The sequence below is a fragment of the Nicotiana attenuata genome, unplaced genomic scaffold, assembly GCF_001879085.1.
Source record: "Nicotiana attenuata strain UT unplaced genomic scaffold, NIATTr2, whole genome shotgun sequence".
Classification (NCBI taxonomy): Eukaryota; Viridiplantae; Streptophyta; class Magnoliopsida; order Solanales; family Solanaceae; genus Nicotiana; species Nicotiana attenuata.
The window spans coordinates 399,845-420,502 of record NW_017670306.1 but is presented as its reverse complement, the minus strand read 5'-3'; the positions used below and the strand labels follow the sequence as shown (position 1 = coordinate 420,502).

General features: G+C 36.5%; 1 protein-coding gene and 1 pseudogene across 2 annotated transcripts; one reads left to right on the top strand and one right to left on the bottom strand.

Moving 5' to 3' along the window:
• Positions 1-7,814: 7,814 nt before the first annotated feature.
• Positions 7,815-18,933, top strand: LOC109237560 (nijmegen breakage syndrome 1 protein). 2 transcript variants are annotated; one of them, XM_019403880.1, is made up of 15 exons: positions 7,868-7,931; positions 8,012-8,084; positions 9,242-9,295; positions 10,815-11,079; positions 11,186-11,271; positions 11,916-12,046; positions 13,591-13,637; positions 13,737-13,845; positions 14,170-14,238; positions 15,430-15,598; positions 16,538-17,016; positions 17,523-17,584; positions 17,672-17,774; positions 17,858-17,915; positions 18,772-18,933. In XM_019403880.1, exons 2-14 carry the CDS (start codon positions 8,048-8,050, stop codon positions 17,909-17,911), a joined length of 1,665 nt encoding a protein of 554 aa, XP_019259425.1. In that variant the 5' UTR covers positions 7,868-7,931; positions 8,012-8,047; the 3' UTR covers positions 17,912-17,915; positions 18,772-18,933. The 2 variants fall into 2 exon arrangements, 1 of the variants encoding a protein (XP_019259425.1); XR_002069637.1 differs by lacking the exons at positions 17,858-17,915; positions 18,772-18,933 and having other exon boundaries at positions 7,815-8,084; positions 17,430-17,584; positions 17,672-17,708.
• Positions 18,934-20,658, bottom strand: part of LOC109237549 — a 39,945-nt pseudogene continuing 38,220 nt past the window's right edge.

Below are 20,658 nucleotides of genomic sequence, written 5' to 3'. Positions count from 1 at the left end.
ATTAAGGATTCTGGGTCGTGTTTGTGTGTGATTCCGTTTGTTTCTTTACATCTCTTTAGCTTTAGTTTCAAGCATGCCTGGTACTTTTGAATTATGATTAGTTGATGTATTAAAATTACTATTGTTTAAAGCTCTTTCTGCGTTTAATTTATTCCTTTTGTTTGAATATGCCTATTTGCATAATTTGCACTTCTTTAGTCGACTAGTGGGTTAAGTGCAAAGCATGAATGTATACACTCACTGTATGGTTAAACTTGTTATAAATTTCTGTGGTAATCTGCTTATCTGACATGCTTTGACCAGCATGCCCCTTTAGTATGATTAAACCCCTTTTTGTTTCACCAGTAATAGTAATCCGTCTTTCCTCATATCTAAATGCTACCCTACTACTTATACTAAACATAATCTAAACCTCCTTAGGGTAATCAGTCTACTGCTTGTGGTATGCTTCACTATGATTTGCACTCTATGATTTCTTATCTCCTAAGACTGGTTCTATACTCTGTAGCATCTTAAGATGTTTAATTTGGCATGAGTCTGACTATTATGGTTGTATGCTATTTCTGCTCGTGTGTTAGGATTAAGGGTGTCTAACGGGTGGGCCGGGCCGGGTCGGGTAGGAAAAAGTTAAAACCGTCCGGGTTTCGAACCGGGCCGGTTACGGGTTAGGGGTTACCAGGCTTAACGGGTTCGGGTTCATCCGGGTAAAAAATGAACCGTAAGGGTTACGGGTCCAAGGGTTCGGGCCGGGCCGGGTTAGTATTTTTTTTATTTTTTATTTTTATTTTTTGTATTTTGTATAACAATTGTAATTTATATTAATATAAAATAAAAATATAAAGAATACAATGAAGATGGAAAAAAAATTACACTTATAAATTGCAAGTGCTACATTTATTTCAAAATTCAAACTTACAAATTGAAAGGTTTAAATTTAACAAGTAAATTAACGAAAAAAGAGTAAATTCAAAGGTTTTGCATTGCCTTAGACTCTAGCCTTTAAACCGGTCCGGTCGGGGCTGGGCTGGGTCGGTTAACCGGTTCTACAGGGATTTTGGTTGACCGGTCCGGTAAACCGGATGAACTAAAGTGAACGGACCGACCCCCCTAACCCTAGTAACCCAGCCCACCCGGCCCCCTAAGTACCGGGATGGGCCAGTCCGTGTTTCAACCGGTCTGGGCCGGGCCGGGCCCGGGTCAACCCGGCCCGTTTGACACCTCTAGTTTGGATAATACCTTAACTCTATGGAAATCCCCTTTCACTTGAATGAATTCCTTACTAAGTCCTCTGCTCTAAACTTGTTTTGATGCCATCTTGTATTTTTAAAAGACAAACACTATATTTTGATAACTAGGACCTTACTCTTATGTCAACATGTTTTCAGTATGTTTTGGTGCATTTGCCATTCTTTCCTTTCTGTAATCATCAATATGTGTATCCCTCCATTATGTCCAAGTACCGATTAACAAGGAATTGGATTGGACTTAACCTAATTTAGACCTTTAATTGTCAACTAATCCAATCTATGTTTTGCAAACCTGCTTCTTCTCCTAACTCCTATGATGACTAATTATGTGGTGCTTTGATTATGTGAACCTGGCTTGAATTTGCTTGTTGTGCTGTATGATCCTTCTGGGAATTTCTGTCCATCCTCCCTTCCTGTTACTTTGGTATTCTGAATCTCTATTCTTAGCCGGCTGAAAGCCAAGGCTACCTAGGTTCTTTGTTGGCATCCTTAGTGTGAGCACTGCTCGGGGTCCATCTGAGGCCCTTGTGAACTCTGACACACTAGGGGTTTGGCCTTAGTCATTCCTCTAACCCCCCCCCCCCCAAGCCATCTCTATTGTTCTACTCCCCTATCATGTACTGTGTTTTATGTTGGTCATCCCAAGTGATGCAATACTTGGTGTTGTGGCTTATTGGAAGGGGTCTAAACTCCCCTATGGACCTGTGATCGTGTGGTATACTGGACCAGTAAGGCTGGGTATCTAGTTGTTTTACTTGGGCCTGCTATAGGCCTGTCTATTGCCATGTAATACTACTATTTTTGCTTATTCATTTGAGTTTGTAATAATACCTTTGTATAAACGATTGGGGTGTTAGTAAAAGGGGATGGGGTAAATTCTAATATTAACATGCGATGGGTAGATAACATGTCTATAAGATTGAATAATGTACTTTCTTTTTTGTTACTCATTCTTTATACATACCGTAGAAAGCATGGTATTAGGAAAAGCACACACACTTGCACTACTTGTTCATTACCAAAGCATGAGCTCAAATGCCTCAATATCTTTGCTGCTAGAGAACCTGCCCGTAGGAAATAAACATCCTGGAACTCCCCTCTAATTTGCATTATTGTAGAATGTCCATTAGAGATCATCCCTATAGGACTCTAATCCCTTTATCTGTCATTGCATCACTTTATCCACCTAGAAAACCTGCCTATAAGTTTTAACAACAAAATCAGGTCCCAAATGTTTATCGTTAGAAGTCCCGCCTATAGGATGCCACTGCTTGCCCTAATAACTGGTAATGATACCCCTTTGACATTGTTCATCGCTCACTTAGGCCATTATCAAAATCATAAGTAATTCTGAGTATCTACTCTTGTTACCATAACTCACCTAGGCGCAACAGCTGTCGGACTAATAACTGGGAGTTGGCCTTTTCAATAATCAGTGTGTAATAAATCTAAGCAATCCTATCTAGGAATAACGCTGGCTCCTCAGACTGCTTGCATGCATGGATGCCTATCACGTAGAAATCATGTCTATAGGAAATTAAATTCCTTAATCTTGAATTGCATAACCTGAAAATCTGTTTGAGCGGCATTTGCTGTTTAATTGTGGAGGTTAATTTGAGCCTTTGACTGCATTCGTATGTGAAGTCCAATGTTTTTGTATGTCGCCTATTTTTGACATTTTCTGAGCAACCTAAGTTAAGTCTAGAACCACCAAAAGTAGAGGTCCAATTCCTCCTAGACCGTAGGCATGGGGCGGGTAGTGCACGCATAGGGTACGAGTTATAATTGAACTGGTACGCTTCAGGTAATAACTTAAAGATAGTAATCGGGTAGGAGGAGATGATAGTCTGTGCCTGCTGAATAATACGAGTAACACCCTATCTGGAGGGAGTTACGAAGTATTATTTATGTTGCACGTGGTAATCTTTTAGGCTAAAAAACATAGGACCCCCTTTATTTCCTTTTTTTAGAGTAGTTGTACCCTTTGTTCAAAAATCTGTTTATAATAAACTTCTTAAATTTTTGTGCTCTCTTCGTTTATTTGATCACATGGACTAATTCATGTAATTCGAGTTCGGCCGGAAACCAAAGTTGTGGACCTCGAAGAGTGCCTAACACCTTCTCTTCGAGGTAATTTCAAGCCCTTACCCGATCTTTGGTGACACAAACTAGTCGAACATAGTTATTTGGAAATAGGTGCCCTAACGCACCTTAAACCCGTTAGGTGGTGACCCTCTCTTTTAACACCCTTGCTTTAAAAGAGTTGTCACGTGTCGAAACCCGATTTCGCGAGAAAAAGGGCGCGACAAGTACTACTTATTGTTTGTATGATAATTGAAATATATCAAAATACATCATTCAGTATAAATTAAAAATATGCTCTTATGAGACTACTCCAAAGAGGAATATAAGAAAAAGAATAAAAATATGATTGAAATTAAAAATAGAAGAAAGTTATGGTAGAAGAAAAGGAAAAGGAAAAGAAAAAGGTTATATTAATAAATGATAATTTAAAAAATATAAATATATTGTAAGGTTATTTTTATCTTGAATAAATTAAGCTAGGATTTGTAGCTTATCCTCAAAAGCAGAAAAACGGCTTCTGTTGCTGCTCAAAAGTACTTTTTTCAGTTTGACCAAACACCTCAATTTTTTTAAGAGCCTCCCAAAAGTTTGACCGAACATGTTCTAAAGTATTTGAACACTTTAAAGGGTCGTTTGGTAGGGTGTATAAGGATAGTGCGGAAGAAGGTGTATTAGTAACGCATGGGTTAGTAATGCAAGCATTAGTTATGCAGATATTATTTCTTATCTACTGTTTGGCATGGTGTATAAAAAATTGTAATGCATTGCATAATTTTTAAGAAAAATAGTTATTTACAAAAATGCCCTACATATTCTCTAGCTTTAAGGGACTTTAAGGATAATTTTGTCTTTAACCATACTAATACATGCATTAATAGCCATGGTATTACTAATGTCATGGTTTTGTATGCATTACTTATAGAAGAAAACTTCAGCTCAAAAACATGTTGTACTTTTACAAAAACAAAACCAAAAAACTTCATATCAAAACTTACAGAATATATTGTGTCGAGTAATTCATTGTCATCAAACTCAGTTGTAGAACGGTTAGAACGACTATGGGTACGAGATGATTCGCCAATACAAGGAGTTTGATTCGCTTCTTTTGATCGACTCCGACTACGTGGTGATTGGCCAATAATAGAAGTTCGATTCGCTTCTTTTGATCGACTCAGACTACGTGGTGATTCACCAGTTGAAAGAACCGCATTAAGTACCTTTGAACGAATCCGGTTGCATGATAATTGTCCAATTAAAGGCATTGAATTCAATTCCTCTTTAGTAGGAATTATATCCAATACCCTAAAGTTGCGATAATTCTGTATAATACAAAAAAGTATATTATGAGATTTAGGAAAAAAACTAATACGTCAACATATAAACACAAAGACAAAAAAAAAAAAAAGTAGCTTACTTCATGACTACTGAAGAAATCAAAAAGCTCGGATATTTAGGCTCTCCCACACATACATAACGTAACATCCTGGGAACCTGAGGGGTATCAAGGTACTCATCCTCTCTTATATACTTCTCCCGAATATCTGGGAAGCGCTCATAGAACCAAGCACATAACGGATATGGAAATCCACCAACTTTATACTCAGTTGAATGTAATTTGTTCTGCTTGTCCAATGCATGTTTCAGTGAGTAAATGAGCTTCTCATAAGCCACATTACCCCAAGGATATTCAGCACAAACCTTATCATCTTCAACAATAGATGCATACTCCTCCATCACAGATGACTCAGTCTTTTTCCCAAACAAAATAGACTTTGCAATAAGAATCTCCATAAGCTTCACAGCATCATCATCACTCTCGCATACGTGCCTGTGATTCACAGCATTCTTTGGAATTTCATTTCGAGTCATAAAATCTCGAATATCCTTTAAAGTCACACCCTTGGACTTACCAAAATAGCGCTTCAGAATATTGCTCTCTCGATTAATTGGTTTTTCAACATTATGTGCCGTGATCCGCAAACCGCACATAATGTGAAAGTCTTCAAGGGTGAAGGAAACATCATGGCCAAAAATCTTGAAACTAATCGAGTCTCGATCATTGGTGAATATTCGAGAAAGACACAGATAATGAATCAACTTCATGCTGCATTTGAAATTCTCCATAGCCATAATGTATCGAAATGTACTATTATTAAGCTCATCGCGTTGTGTAGGAGTCAAGAAATTTGCAATTAAACTCTTCAAATCGTGGTTCCCCTTCCAGTAAGCCTTACAATTAAACCAATCTCGAAACTCAAAATATCTTTGCCCTGGTCTTGTAGGTGGAGGAGCAGGGACATATGGACCTGGGGTTATTATAGGTTGTCTAGGTGCTTTAGGTGTTAGCTGCTTTGCGTACTTTAGCTGCATTAGGATCTTTAGGTGTTTTAGGTGCCATCTGTTCAAAAAAAGTAAAAGATACAAAAAATAACATGAGGACATTATAAAAAATATCAGTTAAAAATTCAATCTCCAAGAAGGCTGAAGTTCGATAATTACAAAATAAAAACTTCAGCTCTAGAGCTGAAGTTCGACAGTTACAAAACATAAAACTTCGACAGTTACAAAACAAAAATTTCAGCTCCTAAAGCTGAAGTTCGACAATTACAAAACAAAAACTTCAGCTCCTAAAGCTGCTCCTAAAGTTGAAGTTCGACAGTTACAAAACAAAAACTTCACCAATTACAAAAAACAAAACCTTTATCTCCTAAAGCTGAAGTTCGACAGTTACAAAACAAAAACTTCAGCTCTAGAGCTGAAGTTCACCAGTTACAAAAAACAAAACCTTCAGCTCCAAAAGCTGAAGTTCACCAGTTACAACCACAAAACATTCAGCAAAAAAATATGCTGTAGTTTTTACAAAAAACAACACACAAATTCAAATCCAAAAATAATGCCAAAACACGAAAAAAAACTTCACCTCCTATCTAAGGTATCATTGAACTATTATAAACTTCACACTTTAATAGTATCATCTATTTAACTCTCAAATTTTTTAAAAATTCCGACGTCTAATCACTGAAAAATTTATAGAATTTTCATCAACAACACAAACACTCGGTCAAAAAACCTAAAAACACAATCGTAAAAGTAAAACTAATGCACTTATCAAGCTAAACCCTAAGAAACTATTTTATCATAAATACATAACTATCAAAACCAAAACCAGAAATTAAATCGTAAAATAAAACCCAGAAAGTTAATGCAATGTACCTGTGGTTAAATCGTAATGTGGGAACAACGACGACTAGCAGTTGAAAAATCAAAAAAACGACGAAAACCGTTTGATTTAAGAGAAGAATAAATTAAAAAACGCGAATAACGGGAGAGAGAGACAGAGATAGTAGAGGACTAGCGTATACTTGGAGAGAAAGTAGTCTTTTAATAAAGAAGGGCGAAATAGTCTTTTTAAAATGCTTTTAACAAAAAAACGGGTACGAGTGCAAACAGAAAAACAAAGCGACGTGCAATTTTAAAGAAAAACATGTATATAATTCCCAAGTTTTGGAATTTTGGCCCAAAATCAACAATTGGGGTGATTTTGGGATTTAGGGTTTGGGATTTTGCCAAAATGTGGATAAAATTTATGGCCAAGCATGAGTTTTTTTTTGATAAATCCCAAATTTATTTTGGCAAAACTCATGGACAAACGGGTCCTTAATCCATGACCTTTTTCTTTTGGAAAATTACCAGCTATGTCCATTTATAGGTAGCTCATTACAAAATTGGCCAATTGATAAAATATTACTAATATTAGCCAAATTAGCCAATTAGCTATTTGTAGCAAAATAATATCAAATTTTTGCTTTGTTTTGAGTGGGTGTTATTAGAATAGATTGGGCACAACTTAAGGAGCTTGAATCTCAGTTTTGGGATGATTTGGTGAAGTTTTGAGGTGGTTTGAAATGAAAATTCGAAATAAAAGCTGAACATGAAAAAAAATGATATGTGTATCACACTGTGTATCATTTGTGTATCACATATGTATCAATTGTGTATCACATGTATATCCATGTATACCTGTGTGTGAGATACATGCGTGATACATGTGTCGCAGAAGACTTTTTTGAACTCGATTTAATTATGAATTTTGATACAAGACCACTCCAAATCACCTCCAATCTTCCTCAAATTTTGTATATTGACTTATCTATATATTTTCAATGAATTTCAACTATACCCATTGAAAACGTTCCTTTTTTGTTTAGATTTTTGGAATATTTGTATAGATTTTTGTATTTCATCACCTTATTTGCTACCTCGTCCATGAAATTTTTTTTCCGCCTTGTATCTAATGTTGCTAATCACACTTAAAAATATGGAAGGTGATTTTTGCATGTGATTCTTTGAGAGAAAGAACCCTATTATTTGGTTTTTCAATTTTTATTGGCTAGTTTTGGTAAATCTATGACTAATGGCTAGAGTTTGGTAAGTTGAGATTTATTTGGGACATTTTTGTAAGTTTCCTTTTCTTTTCCCACCAAAGGCACTAAACTTTCTTGAAATATTTTTAATATTTCTTCGAAGACTAGCAGACAAGCATACAAGCTCCCGGTGCCGAAGACTAGCAATTCTCGACGGCTTTCGACAACTTTCGTGGTATCAAAATACAACTTTTGATTACTTGTTTTTCTGATAAGTGTTGAACCGTTGAACCACTACCCATTTGCTGTTACTAGAACGTCCTCTTTGGTGTACAAAGAAAAACCAAGACTATGGTTTGGGGCCTTTTTCCTGTTGACCCAATTCCAGGTTCTGCACAAGCTTTCTCTCTACTTTTAGATTCTTTCCTTTAAAATGATTGCATTGAATGTTAAAATCATCTGCTTTTCCCATAGCGGTGCACTTTACCTAGTAACCGAGAAAGTAATGACACTAAGGAATTGTAAGAGTAATATTGTATTATTCTTTTTTCAAATTAAGACTGAGGCCCTACATAAGTACGGGTTTAGCTAAGAGTATAGCATATTGGAGGAAAACCATGGGGTCTTAAAAATACTATGTACGTGATTTCTTCCCATTTGCCTAAAATTTGGTGGTCTGAGTTACCCGGTATTTGTGCTGGTGGGAGGTAGTAAATACTCACAGGAATAATCGAGATGCATGCAAGCCGGCTTATTAAAAGAAGAAAAAAGAAAAGAAAGTGATACTAGGATTAAGTCTTAGTTGCTGTTATTATGCTTACATTAGGTTCGGCGTTTCACAAGAGTGTCTTTGGCCCACCTAGAAAGACTTGTATTTTAGTGTACCATGATTTATAGAAATACTAGCTTTAGAGAACCTCCGAGTTTTCCTTAAAAGACAAATTGCACCCAAGGGTTTGGCAATAGCGGTCACTGAGTTGAGATGAAAATGGGTGATCAGTTCCAAATCTCACTAGTGGTAAAAAGGTTAGATGATTTATTTCTAAATTTTTAAGTCGTTATGGGCAGAGTAACCAGAGTTATCAGTTATGTTGTACCTGGATTGGTGGAAGGTAGTAGGTACCTAGTAGAATTGTTGAGGTACGCACAAGTTGCCCTGGACACCATCTTTGTGAAAAATGAGAAAGATAGTATTGGAATGAATGTGATCAAATAGAGCAGGATGGATATAGAGATCGATATAGCCAAGCCCAACAAGTTCAGCTTTGAGGCATAGTTGATTGATTGATTGAGCACGTAGGTCCCATAAATATACATATGTTCAAATGATCAATTGTTTTAATCATAGTCGCAATGCAACATTTCCTGCATGAGCTAGTTTACTAATGTTGAAAGTTGAAACAAGTTGTTCATGGCTTTTGTTGATCCAATTTTGTTAATGACATTTGTTGGTTTCATTTTAGCCTAGAATCCTTACTGATTTGTCATCTTATTAGTTATAGTATGGTCGGTGAACTAATACATTGCTCGTTGTTTATGTGACAGGTGAAGATAAGTACTATTTCTTCAATAAAGGAACATATAAAGTGGGTCGAAAAGGTAATCGTTCTCAATTATGTACTCATAAGTTTTTTCTAATGCGTTTATCAATGATATATGAAGTATTTACTCCCTTACAAGGTGACACTTTCTACTCTTAGCTTGGTTACTCTATGCTGTCCTCACTGCTTCCTTTTCTTATTAATCTTGTTGATGACATGAGTTAGGTGTCATACGTTCTGATGTGATATGCTTTTGCTTATTGTTTTGCTGATGGTTCAGTGTAATTACCATGTATAAAAGCAGATTAATGGAGATATTAGATGCTCAGGAATGACTAAGTACTATTTGTCTTAATATTTTAGTAAATATAATGATATGTAGAACATTAAGAAAATAAGTAATATACGTAGTCTATAGAAGAGTGACTTCAATGAGGATTGCATGGAATTAATTCTCCAAATGCTTTGCTACTGATGGTCGAAACGAAGCTACTTTTTCCTTTCTGGATTTTCCAAGAGCTCCCAAATCAAGTATTGTTCTTTTTTCTGGATTGATGTCAATAGTGAGGTTTCTAAGGGAATATCAAGTCCGACCTTGGTTGAGTGAATGAGTTGTGAGTCCTTATCTGATCTTGGGCAATCCTCCCTTTATGAGCTAGTTTTTTGGGGTTGAGTTAGGTGCAAGATCCATTTCTTCGCATGATATCAGAGCTAGATCCATCGGTTCCGTCTGTTGTGTTTCTCAGTGTTGGCCCATGCTATGTTATCCGCGCTCCAGTTGTCCAGTCCTGGGCGTGTGAGGTGGTGTCAAGTCCCACATTGGTTGAAGGAATGTGTTGTGATCTCCTTATATGGTCTTGCGCAATCCTCCCTTCATGAGCTAGCTTTTGGGTTTGAGTTAGGCCGAAGGTCCATTTCTTCACAGGGACCATTGGACTTGATGATGTAACTATTTTCTTTTGGTAGCTTCTTGTTTCCAGCTGACACGATGTTTCTAGTAGGAGAAAAAAGTACAGGAACACTAAATGGATAATTCCAATGTCATAAATAGACAGGGATATTTACCTATCGATATTTAATGGTGAATAGGACTTTGTGGTGGTGGGTTCACAATATTCTCCGAGTCTAAACATTGAGCAAGAATCAAGAACGAGATGACATACTTAAGATATGTAAGCTGGCTTAGCGAAATGAAGAAATATAGAAAATGAATGAAGAATTTAGAAATTGATTTTAGAAATCAACAAAAGAAATGGGAAACTGGTAGGTGTCTCTCCTGATACATAAGGAACGGAGACAAGTGCTGAGCAAAAGGTGCTGGAAAGATAAAATTTTGTGAGAGATGATAGTCTTGTCTGGCAATTTCTTGACCTGCATATTTTGAGCATCATAATCTCGGCATTTCATCCATGGTATTGTACCATTGTTTGTAGAGTATTTACATCTATTTTGCTGGATTTAGAGGCACTGTTTCATCTAACTTTCTCTCACTTGAAAGTGCATATTTTTCAAATAGTACTCTTACGTGTTATGTTTGAAAAGTAACCTGTATTATCTTTAAATGTATTGTTTCACAGGATGTGATGTCATTGTCAACAAGGATAAAGGAGTTTCAAGGATCCATGCAGAAATTATAATAGATGAAATGAGTTCTTTGGATCAGGCATTGAAGAAACCCTCAAATATGTCATCTAAAGTACGTATAAGAGACTGCTCAAAGTATGGAACATTCCTCAACAAGAATCTGGGCTCGAAGGAGAAAGTTCATGAGTTTCCAAATAGAGAAACAATGCTTAAGGATGGGGATCTAGTTTCATTTGGAACTGGTAATGCAACTTACAGGTGATTGAAGTTACATATTGCAACTCTTACCTCCTATAATACCTCTTATTAGTGGAGCATTAACCCCACTGAAAAACATATTAATGTGATGATGTATATCGAACAGATTCTCTTATGTGCCCTTCATATTTTTCATTTGCTCCACGAAGCATTCGAAGACAAAACAACTTACTACAAAGGTGTCATCAATAGGTAAGGTCATTATTTATGCTATGCATAAATATTTCCTCAGGTGGTTTATGCACTTTTGTGTTTCAGGCTGCTTATGATATTTCCAGTGTGATTTGTTGAATTCTTGATGCATCTTTGTTTGGTTGTTTCCTCTGCTATTGTTAAACCATTGTTTCCTATGAGGTGGAGGCATATTAGACTTTGGTGCAGAAATTGTGAATCATAGACTTCGGTGCACAAATTGTGGTCAAATGACGGAAGAGCAACAAATAATTTTTATTCCTATTTCCTATTGCTGCTGTGGTGAAGAGGACCAAGAACTGCAAGAGAATGCCAAAATATGACCTAGATAATCCTAGAGACCAGATTTGCTACTCGTTTTGTTGTAGTTACATTCTAAGGAATGAATTCCTATATATTATAAAAAAATAATAAATACATATATAATTTGTGCTTACAAAAGCAGAAAGTATCTTGAATGCTTTCATCCATTTTATAATGCTGTGATCATATGTTTAGTAGTCTAAAGTTACAAAAGCACCAGGCACATGAGATAGAGAGAATACCTACATTATATTATAATATCAAAACTAGCAGTACAACTCATTCCACTATATGGATATATACACACAGAGGACATCAATTCCGGATGTATCTCCTTGCAGGCGCCAGTATAACGAAAAAGTGGAGTTTGGACTGCTCACATGTGCTTGTAGATGACTCGTTTCCACTGAGTGAAGATCTGGTTGATGCTATTGCCGCTAGAAAACCCCTGGTTCAATATAGTTGGGTTGAGGTATTCTTGATATAATCACCTAAAATTTTTGCAAGTATAATCTGCTGGCAATCATGTCTAGTTTTTCTTGTTTTCATTAGCCTCAACATGGCTTCTTCACTACTGCTTTTCTTTTTCAAAACTGCTGAGAAATACTTTTCTTGAGCCGAGGGTCTTCTGGGAACTGCCCCTTTACCTTCACAAGGTAGGATTAAGGTCTGCATATACACTATGGGAACACTGGGTTTGTTGTTGAAACATGTCTAGTTTGCATATGTAGTTGCTGATATCTACACACACAAAATTGTAGTATAAAGTTGTGATACTGTCCAATTGTAGGCCGTATAGCAATCCTTACACATAGATTTAGAGGGTGTTTGGATTGGCTTCTAAGCTGTTCAAATCAGCTTTTAAGCTCTTTTTAGCTTTTTTCAGTGTTTGGGAATGTCAGAAAAGTGCTTAAAATATGTTAAAAACTGATTAAAACAAGCCAAAAGCAATAAGCTGGACAACCCCAACTTATTGCTTTTTGGCTTAAAAGCTATTTCTGCTGAAAAGCCACATTTTTTTAAGCCAATCCAAACGGGCTCTTACTAATGTGAGGAATATGATTTAACTTTATCATGATAACCTGTACTTTTCTTACCTAATAATTATGATTTCTATCAGATCTTTCTCCTTTCCCGTTACTCTGAAGACTTCGGATAGTTATTCAATGTTCCAGTGGTATCCACATGTAAATACGTGGGGTATTATTATGCATGGACTCCATCATTTGGGTGATATAATAGCATCACACATTTCTTTCTGTTATGTTCAATAATATCTGATAATCCTCTTTTCCCTTTACCTCAGGGAAAATTCTGGTTTAGTTATTGATTCTTGCTATGATAGACTATTTTTGCTATTCGTTAGAAAGGAAGGAAACCGAGAAAAGACAAGTATGGTAAGAAATAATATCTTTATGCATAATGTGGGTTATATGGAAGAGAAGCCAAAGATTCTTTGAAGGAATTAAGAATCCCTATGTAGCTTGAAATACTTTCTTGGATTTTATGGCTCCCTACCTTTTGAAAAGGGATCTAAAACGACAAGAAGCACAAGTGTGGTCTGAAATATTTCTTTTTAATTATTTTTATCTTTATGCATTATACGGGTTATGGATTATGCATTATATGGGTTATATGGAAGATAAGCCAAAGATTCTTTGAAGGAATTAGGAATTCCCTGTGTAGCTTGAAATACTTCAGTTTACAATGTCAGCTTTCTGTTGCAGCGTAAAAAGCCTACATGCCATAAATATATTGTTGGATTCTGTGGCTCATTACCCTTTGAAATGGACCTACATCTTTGTACTTTTTTTCATTTCACTTCCTTTTGCTGAGTTATTGAAATGGATGTTCTTTACTCGTTCAGAAAAGAACTAAAAGTCAACTTAGCCCTTAACTCTTCATTTCGTAGCATCAAGCCCAATGCAAACAGCGAAGAAAGTTTTTCTTTTCTCTATGATATAACTGAACTTGAGAACTGAGATCATTTTCTAATTGGTTTACTATGAATTTCAGCTAATTGCAGGAAAAAATATTTGCACCGATATTCCAAGCTGCACATCGTAAGTACTGCATTAAGATTAATCACAGTATGCCTTGCTGGTCTAAAATGCTATTCTCTTTTGTATGCTAACAATATTAGCTGTGCTTGTGTTACTCAGTCATGCACCAAACTTGATGCTGGAAAGAGTGTCAGTCAAAGTGGTAGATCCTCAGTCTCGAGAGTGTTGTTTGAAAGGATATAATTTTTTGCTGGAACCAGAAGCTAAGGTGATCCTGTCCTTCATTTTCGAGTATTCCAGTTTCTGTCTTGTGGGTTCAGTTCAGAGTCGTCTATAGTTTTTGTAGAATATTTGTTGTGCTGTAGTTATACATCATAAGCTTTACTCTAGTTAGTTCAATAGTTCAGTTGGGTCAGAAGTAATGCTGGAAGTTTTGATTTAATTTATCATCTGAAAATTTTATAACCTTTGCCTTTATTCAGCTTCTCTGCCACTTTGCTATTAATCAAGCAAGTCATGCAAGATGAACTTGATTGAGAATTACTTAGATATTTGTGCTTGACTAAGATCATTTATTCCCTTGTCCTTGCAGTATAAATTTGAGGGCAGGTTGCAGTCCTTGTTGGAAGTTGGGGGTGCCAACGTTTCTTCTGCAAACATGGTCTGTCCTAATGTCCTATGTTATTGCTACCTGCTCCTCCTTCCCCTGATTCCTTGGTCTTCCTATCTGCATCTTCTAGATAACTCACCCCTTAAGATTATAAATATTTTGGTAAGTCTGAGCATGTTTGAGAAAAGGTAGATGGCACAGCCTCGTGAATGATGTCTTTCTTAATGGATAGGGGGGTCAAGTTCATAAATTGGAAATGCATGTCGGAATAACGGCGAACATTTTGAAGATACAAAAAGCCTGAACAAGCATTTTAAAAACCGTGACTCACTTAAGAACATCCTTGTTGTCCTTTTCCCTTTTTGTTATAGGACTTGTGGCACTCTTTGTACTTGTACTAGAAAATATACTTACTTTGAGTTCAGTGTATAAAGGTGTCTTCATCAATAAGCAAAGTGGTGGTGAAATTTTTGCGTGATTTGACTGGAGATCCTTTGTAGATAAGTAAAAAAGGTAATAGCAACTCACAAAGGTGCATAAAGAGTAATACCTTAATACCAGAAACCCTGACCACAAGGTTTTGGATAGTTAACTGCGGCCGCCTCACTTCCTGTGTGGGCAGTTCCCATGCTTTTTGCTTCATTAAGTCAAACCTAATGACTTACTATAGCAAACATACACTAAAATTTGTTTCAGTAATTTACCTTATCAAAAAAAAAAAAATTGTTTCAGTATTAATTTTTGGAGAGGGAGAAACTCTCTTAACATGGAATGACAAACCAAGTTAAGAAGTGAAGGCATAAAAGAGAAGAGTTTTGCACTTTTGCTCTTTCTCCATAAAAAAAAAAAAGAAAAAAAAGAAAAAAACGAAAAGAAGAAGACAGAAGAGGTTTTGCTATAAGGAGACGACGGTCTATAGTGGGAGGACTAGACACAGACGGATAAGATTTTTGATTCATACAACTCCAAATATACTTCATGAGTCATGGTTGAGTTGAATCATAAGAGTAACAATGGCGACCTTTACATTTCCATTTTCTTGAGTGATTCCAACTTTCAACTCCTCTTCCTTTTTCCTTTTCTGTGGGGTGGAGTTTCCATGGGTGCTCGTCGTTTCGGCATTCAAGGTGCAAATTAATGAGACTATGCTAATGGTTTTGCATGCAAAGTACATACTATTGACCCACAGATGATTGTACGTATTAATGTGTGAACTTACTAGCTCATTTCATTATCTTTTAGGTCTTGGAGCAAAATGGAGATGACCGTGTGGTGTGTGTATTTCCTGCAAGATCAAACAGCTCTAAGTGTTTTCCTAACCATAGTTCTTTGCCTTGGGTGAGTGAGATAGATCTGGTTTCTGCAGTTCTATCTGGATATCTGGATCCTTCTCTAATCACAACTCCACCAGGTGAGTACAGTTATGTTTAAGATTTAGTCTTTTCTTTGCATCCACCATGTCAATCAGCTTTCTATTTACAGAAATATCTTTTCTCTCCATTCTTGTCTCTCTTTTTGATCATTCATGTTCTCGTCCCTCCTTCCAAGCCCTTCCCCCCCCCCCCCCCCCCTAATTTTTGGTTTGAAACTTTGACCAGCAGATTCAGACTGCAAAGCATGATCTTATTGAATTTACAAATTACATGCTCAGGTGTTGATCACTAACTTGACAGAGGATCGTCCTTTTGAAGCTTGTTAAACATATTATGAACCATTGACTAGTTTCGCCTGTGGTATAACCTCATGATTACTTGAGGTGGTCAAGGATCTTGTCTTTTATCACTGTGCCTACTGTTGTGCAAAAGCAAATAAAAATTGCTGGTTAGACTAGCCAAGAGTTTTAAGTGTGGTTTTAAACTGGTTGATAAGGTCGACTAATCATGCAATGCAACTTTTCATAAAATCTTGTGCCACCTTGTTTCAAACTGCTTGAGTAAATTTTTGACTAGGGGGAGATTCATTATTACTGCGGCGGACCAATCCCCTTCAGCTAGCTGGAAACGTGCTACTAATAAGCAGTGTAATTGGTCATTGATCTTGCTGCTGGTGATGACTTTAGGCCTGGACATAATGAACAGAAAAACAACAGTTTTCCCTGTCACAATAAGCTTTCTATAGATATATTATTCGCAAAATCCCTGCTTTATATCACTTGCTCAAAATGGATTCAAGAAGTTTCTTACAAAAAGAAAATTGCCGGTAGAACGGAACTGTGAGATGTTTCTAACGCGTGAATAGCTTATTTTACTGTTCTGGCTTCAAGGAGTACCTGAGCAGAATCCATATTTATGAATATATGTTTTCTGCCAAATTTATTTCATGCTCTTAACTAAATAATTGTCCTCTGCAGTGCTCATTACATCTTCATGCTCCACGGATGAGACAGTGGTTGCAGATTCAGATGCAGAAACAGAAAGTATGAAATCAGATCACATTGCTGCTGCCGTCTGTTCAGTAGAAGCTCTAGAGTATGACAGCAAGGCAACAACTTCTGCACACAAACTAGAATCTGTTGAAAATTATAACGAAGATAAGTGTTCTGTCCAAATAGTTATACCTGGGGATAAGGGATCCAAGAGGGACACATCTCCCAGTTCAACAAAACCTGTTAAACATGATGATGCTACCACTCATGACCCTGAAAGTGGTTACATCGGGCGCTTAGGAGTCAAAACTGATAATACAGTGGCAAAAAAAGATATAACTGACGAGCCGGAAAATGGGAAGTTGGACATCATATATAGCCAAGATTTAATTGTTAGAGATTCTATCATGTCGTTACCAGTCTCTTCAACAAATGGTGTTACAAATTTTAAGCGCTTCCGTAAGGTTAGTATCTATTGCACTGTCTTATGTGAAATATATTCATATCGGAGTTCAGCTAGCAATTTCAGCTTGATCTTGTCATATTAACTTTCTAAAAAAATCAGTGATGAATTTAATATTGGCTATGATGAAGATCTTTGGCAATTCACTTATGCAAGAGTTGCAGTGATATCCAAACGAATTTATTCCATGTGTCCATTTTGCTTGTCTAATATGCAGCTGTGTCCAGTGAAATCCTAGGTTTGATTTGATTGTAAGTCCAGGAAGCATATCAGTTTGTAGACATAAGACGGCTTTCTGAGGATCCTTATAAAAAAATTGCTTTCTGCAGTTCGCTGTAACTGTATTGCTTCTTTTAAAGTACAAAAAGTTTTGTCTATGAATTGCAATTCTAAATTGATGCATCTTCATTTTAGGTTTGGTTCCTCTTCTTCTTTGGTCAGTGGATATGATTATGGTGCTATACTTTAGATGTCAATATTTGCTGTTCTCATGACTTAATTTTGTAGACAAGTGCTCCATCCCCGAATAGCTTTGAAATTTTCATTCCGTTTGCCAAGTATCCATATCAGTAAGCAGCTAAGTCTATCTCTGGTTTGTTTATAGTCTTCATTTCATTTCATATTCCTTCAATGTTGATCCGTGATCTTGATGGCAGAGAATCTGAGTATAAGAATGAAGATGTTGCTGAATCGATTAAAGAAGAGAAAAAGAGAAAACAAATGGAAGCTATTGCCGAGGACTTGTTTAACAGTGAAAAGGTCTGTAATACTTCCTGTACTATTGTAGCTAATATTGCAGCAACTTTATCTCTCAAGCCAGTGCTTCTATTATTGTATCATAGGGAAGACGACGTGGTGCAGCTGGTTCCCTGCATGGGTTGTTTGCTCGTAAATAATATGGTAAGTTTCTTTACCGAGCTGAAGAACTATAAATTCTTTTCCCTTGTCTGCAAAGCACGTGCAGCTTTGTGCTTTAGAAGGTTCCATTCGTATGAATCAATTTGCTATCTTAGATCTCGTTGAAAGGTTTTATACATTTGTCCTTTCTCAACGCATTTCTTAGTCAAAGACTCTATTTTTTCCTCTTTTATGCGGCTGAACGAAGCAATTCTTCGGCTCTCTTATAAGCATTAAGCTTAGGGCTCCCATGACAATCACAAAAAGATAAGGAGAGAGAGGGTCTCCTTGTCTTAGACCTCTTTGTGACTTAGAGCCCGTTTGGATGGGCTTGTTGTAAGTGACTTTTAAGCCAAAAGCCATAAGTTAGGAATTCTAGCTTTTAGCTTTTGGCTTATTTTTGTCATTTTAGCTTAAAAACAAGTGCTTAAAAGCACTTATTTTACTTTATCCAAACACTACAAAATGGCTTAAAAGCTATCTTGGCTTAAAAGCACTTAAAATAAGCCAATCCAAACGGGCTCTTAAAGTAGCCTCCGGGGCTTCCATTAACGAGAACTGAAACTCTGACAGTAGAGATGCAAGTGTTGATCCATTATATCCACCTACCCAAAGGCGACCCAATTCTTAGGGCTCAAACCCGAGAACCTCTGATTAAGGACAGAAGGGTACTTACCAGTTACCACCACAATCTTTTGGTAAGGCCTATCAGTTGGATGCCACTGAATACACCAAAGTCCAACAATAACTAGTTTTCTCACAATTAATGTAGCATCCCATTCTTCCTCTATCCGAATATGTAATTCTGGCTGCTTCATATAAGGTGATATACTTAATATAACTTTGTGATGTGCATCAGGTAATGGACTATACAATGCACCAGCAAAAGCAGAAAGTGATGGAAATTTCTGCGTTGAAGTGGGGAGTCATTTACTGCAACAAGAATGTGATTGGCAACTACCCTGTCATAATTAGTACAACAAACTTCATAGAATATGTCATTTTACAAAAAACATTACATCAACAATGAATCAATCATAATATATGTCTAGTTCAACAGGATTATCAGCAGCATTTTCTAACAAAGCCATTGAATCAGACGAAAATGTTATGGAACTTTCCATCTGATGAAACAGTGGAGCAATTGGTTGAGATTGAAGAGGCTGAGGAGGTAGTTGTAGCACTTCAACTTCACCTTTAAGCATTTCTACTACTTCACCCATTGAAGGGCGTTGCACCGGATTTGTTTGTATGCACCATAATGCAGCTATAGTCATCTTTTCATCTTCATTTGCTTCTTCATCCACCACTATCTCCTTCCCCTTATTGAACTTATGATAAGTCCAAGATGGAAATATTGGCTAGAGTTTTCTTCATTTGCAACTACATTTCTCTTCAAGTCCAACATTTCCATTAGTAGCATTCCAAAGCTGTAAACATCAGCTTTATAAGAGATTGCTCCTACGCTTCTGCTAATCAATTCTGGAGCTACATATCCAATCGTTCCACGAAAGAGTCACAATGCTATCATCCGTCGGATATAATTTAGCAAGTCCAAAGTCAGAAATCTTTGTAATGAAATTCTCATCCAGAAGAATGTTGTGAGGCTTGATGTCAAAGTGCAAAATTCGTATGTCACAGCCTCGATGCAAATACTCAATTCCTCGAGCACTCCAACAACAATTTCATACTTCCTCTGCCAACTTAACACAGGGCTTCCTTCTTGACTGGTGATGTACTTATCAAGTGATCCATTGGGCATGAAATCGTATACAAGAGCGCGCTCTGTTGTCTCAACACAATACCCCACGAGTCCAACTACATTCACATGATGAATTCTTCCAACGGTAGCTACTTCATTCATGAAATCTTGGCCTCCACCAGCTTTAGGCTTGCTCAACATCTTCACTGCTACATCCCTGCCACTGCGAAGCTTTCCTTTATATACTTTACCAAAACCTCCCTCGCCTAATTTCTCTTTGAACCATCTGCTCATTCTCTTTATGTGGGAGTAATTATATCTGATTGGCATGAAATTATTTTGTGTTTGCAGAAAGCCTTCAATCAGATCATACATGGACAAATGCCTCCTTTTGAATTTGAACATCAGAGATACAATTATGATTGGTAGGCCGATCACAAATCTTGCTCCCAAATACACTGCAGGGTTGACAAGTCATACAAAAGTAACTTCTACTTAAGCCAACAAAACATAGTGGTGATTAAGAGTTAGAAAATTCTGAATAATTATACTGACGCTATAATATAATCTTGACTATTGAACTTCTTACCGTTTGCAGATAATAACAGCCATCTCTAAACTGTTTTGAAATATGAAGGTTTTGAAGAAAATTATTTTCATGAAGATTGCAATTAAAAGCTTTACTAAATTTACCAAAATTCAATATTTTTGATTTTTTTTTTTTTTTTTTTTTTTTTGTGTCTAATGTAGTTTTTTCCTGGCATATACACGCATAAATATGTCAGAGAGGCCATTTAAAGTACGGTTGTGTAAGAGCGTTAATTTGAATCACAGATTTTCAAAATTAATATATAGTACTATCTTTTTTTTTATGAAGGCTAATTTTAGCTTCTTACTTTCCCCCGTTTGTATCTCAAACCATTACAGTTGGTGATGTACTTAATTTTCTTGGCTACAAAATTAGGTGCATTATAGATAGTTGTATGTTGTTTTAGGTCACTTTAACCTAATGGTGTAGATACGAGAATTATTCTGACAAATCAA

Excerpts from the sequence above, each read along its gene's own strand:
- LOC109237560 (XM_019403880.1), top strand. The coding sequence starts at position 8,048 with ATGGTTTGGGGCCTTTTTCCTGTTGACCCAATTCCAG. Across the intron at positions 8,085-9,241 it reads TCCTGTTGACCCAATTCCAG|GTGAAGATAAGTACTATTTC; the intron begins GTTCTGCACAAG and ends TTTATGTGACAG. Across the intron at positions 17,585-17,671 it reads TTTGCCAAGTATCCATATCA|AGAATCTGAGTATAAGAATG; the intron begins GTAAGCAGCTAA and ends TCTTGATGGCAG.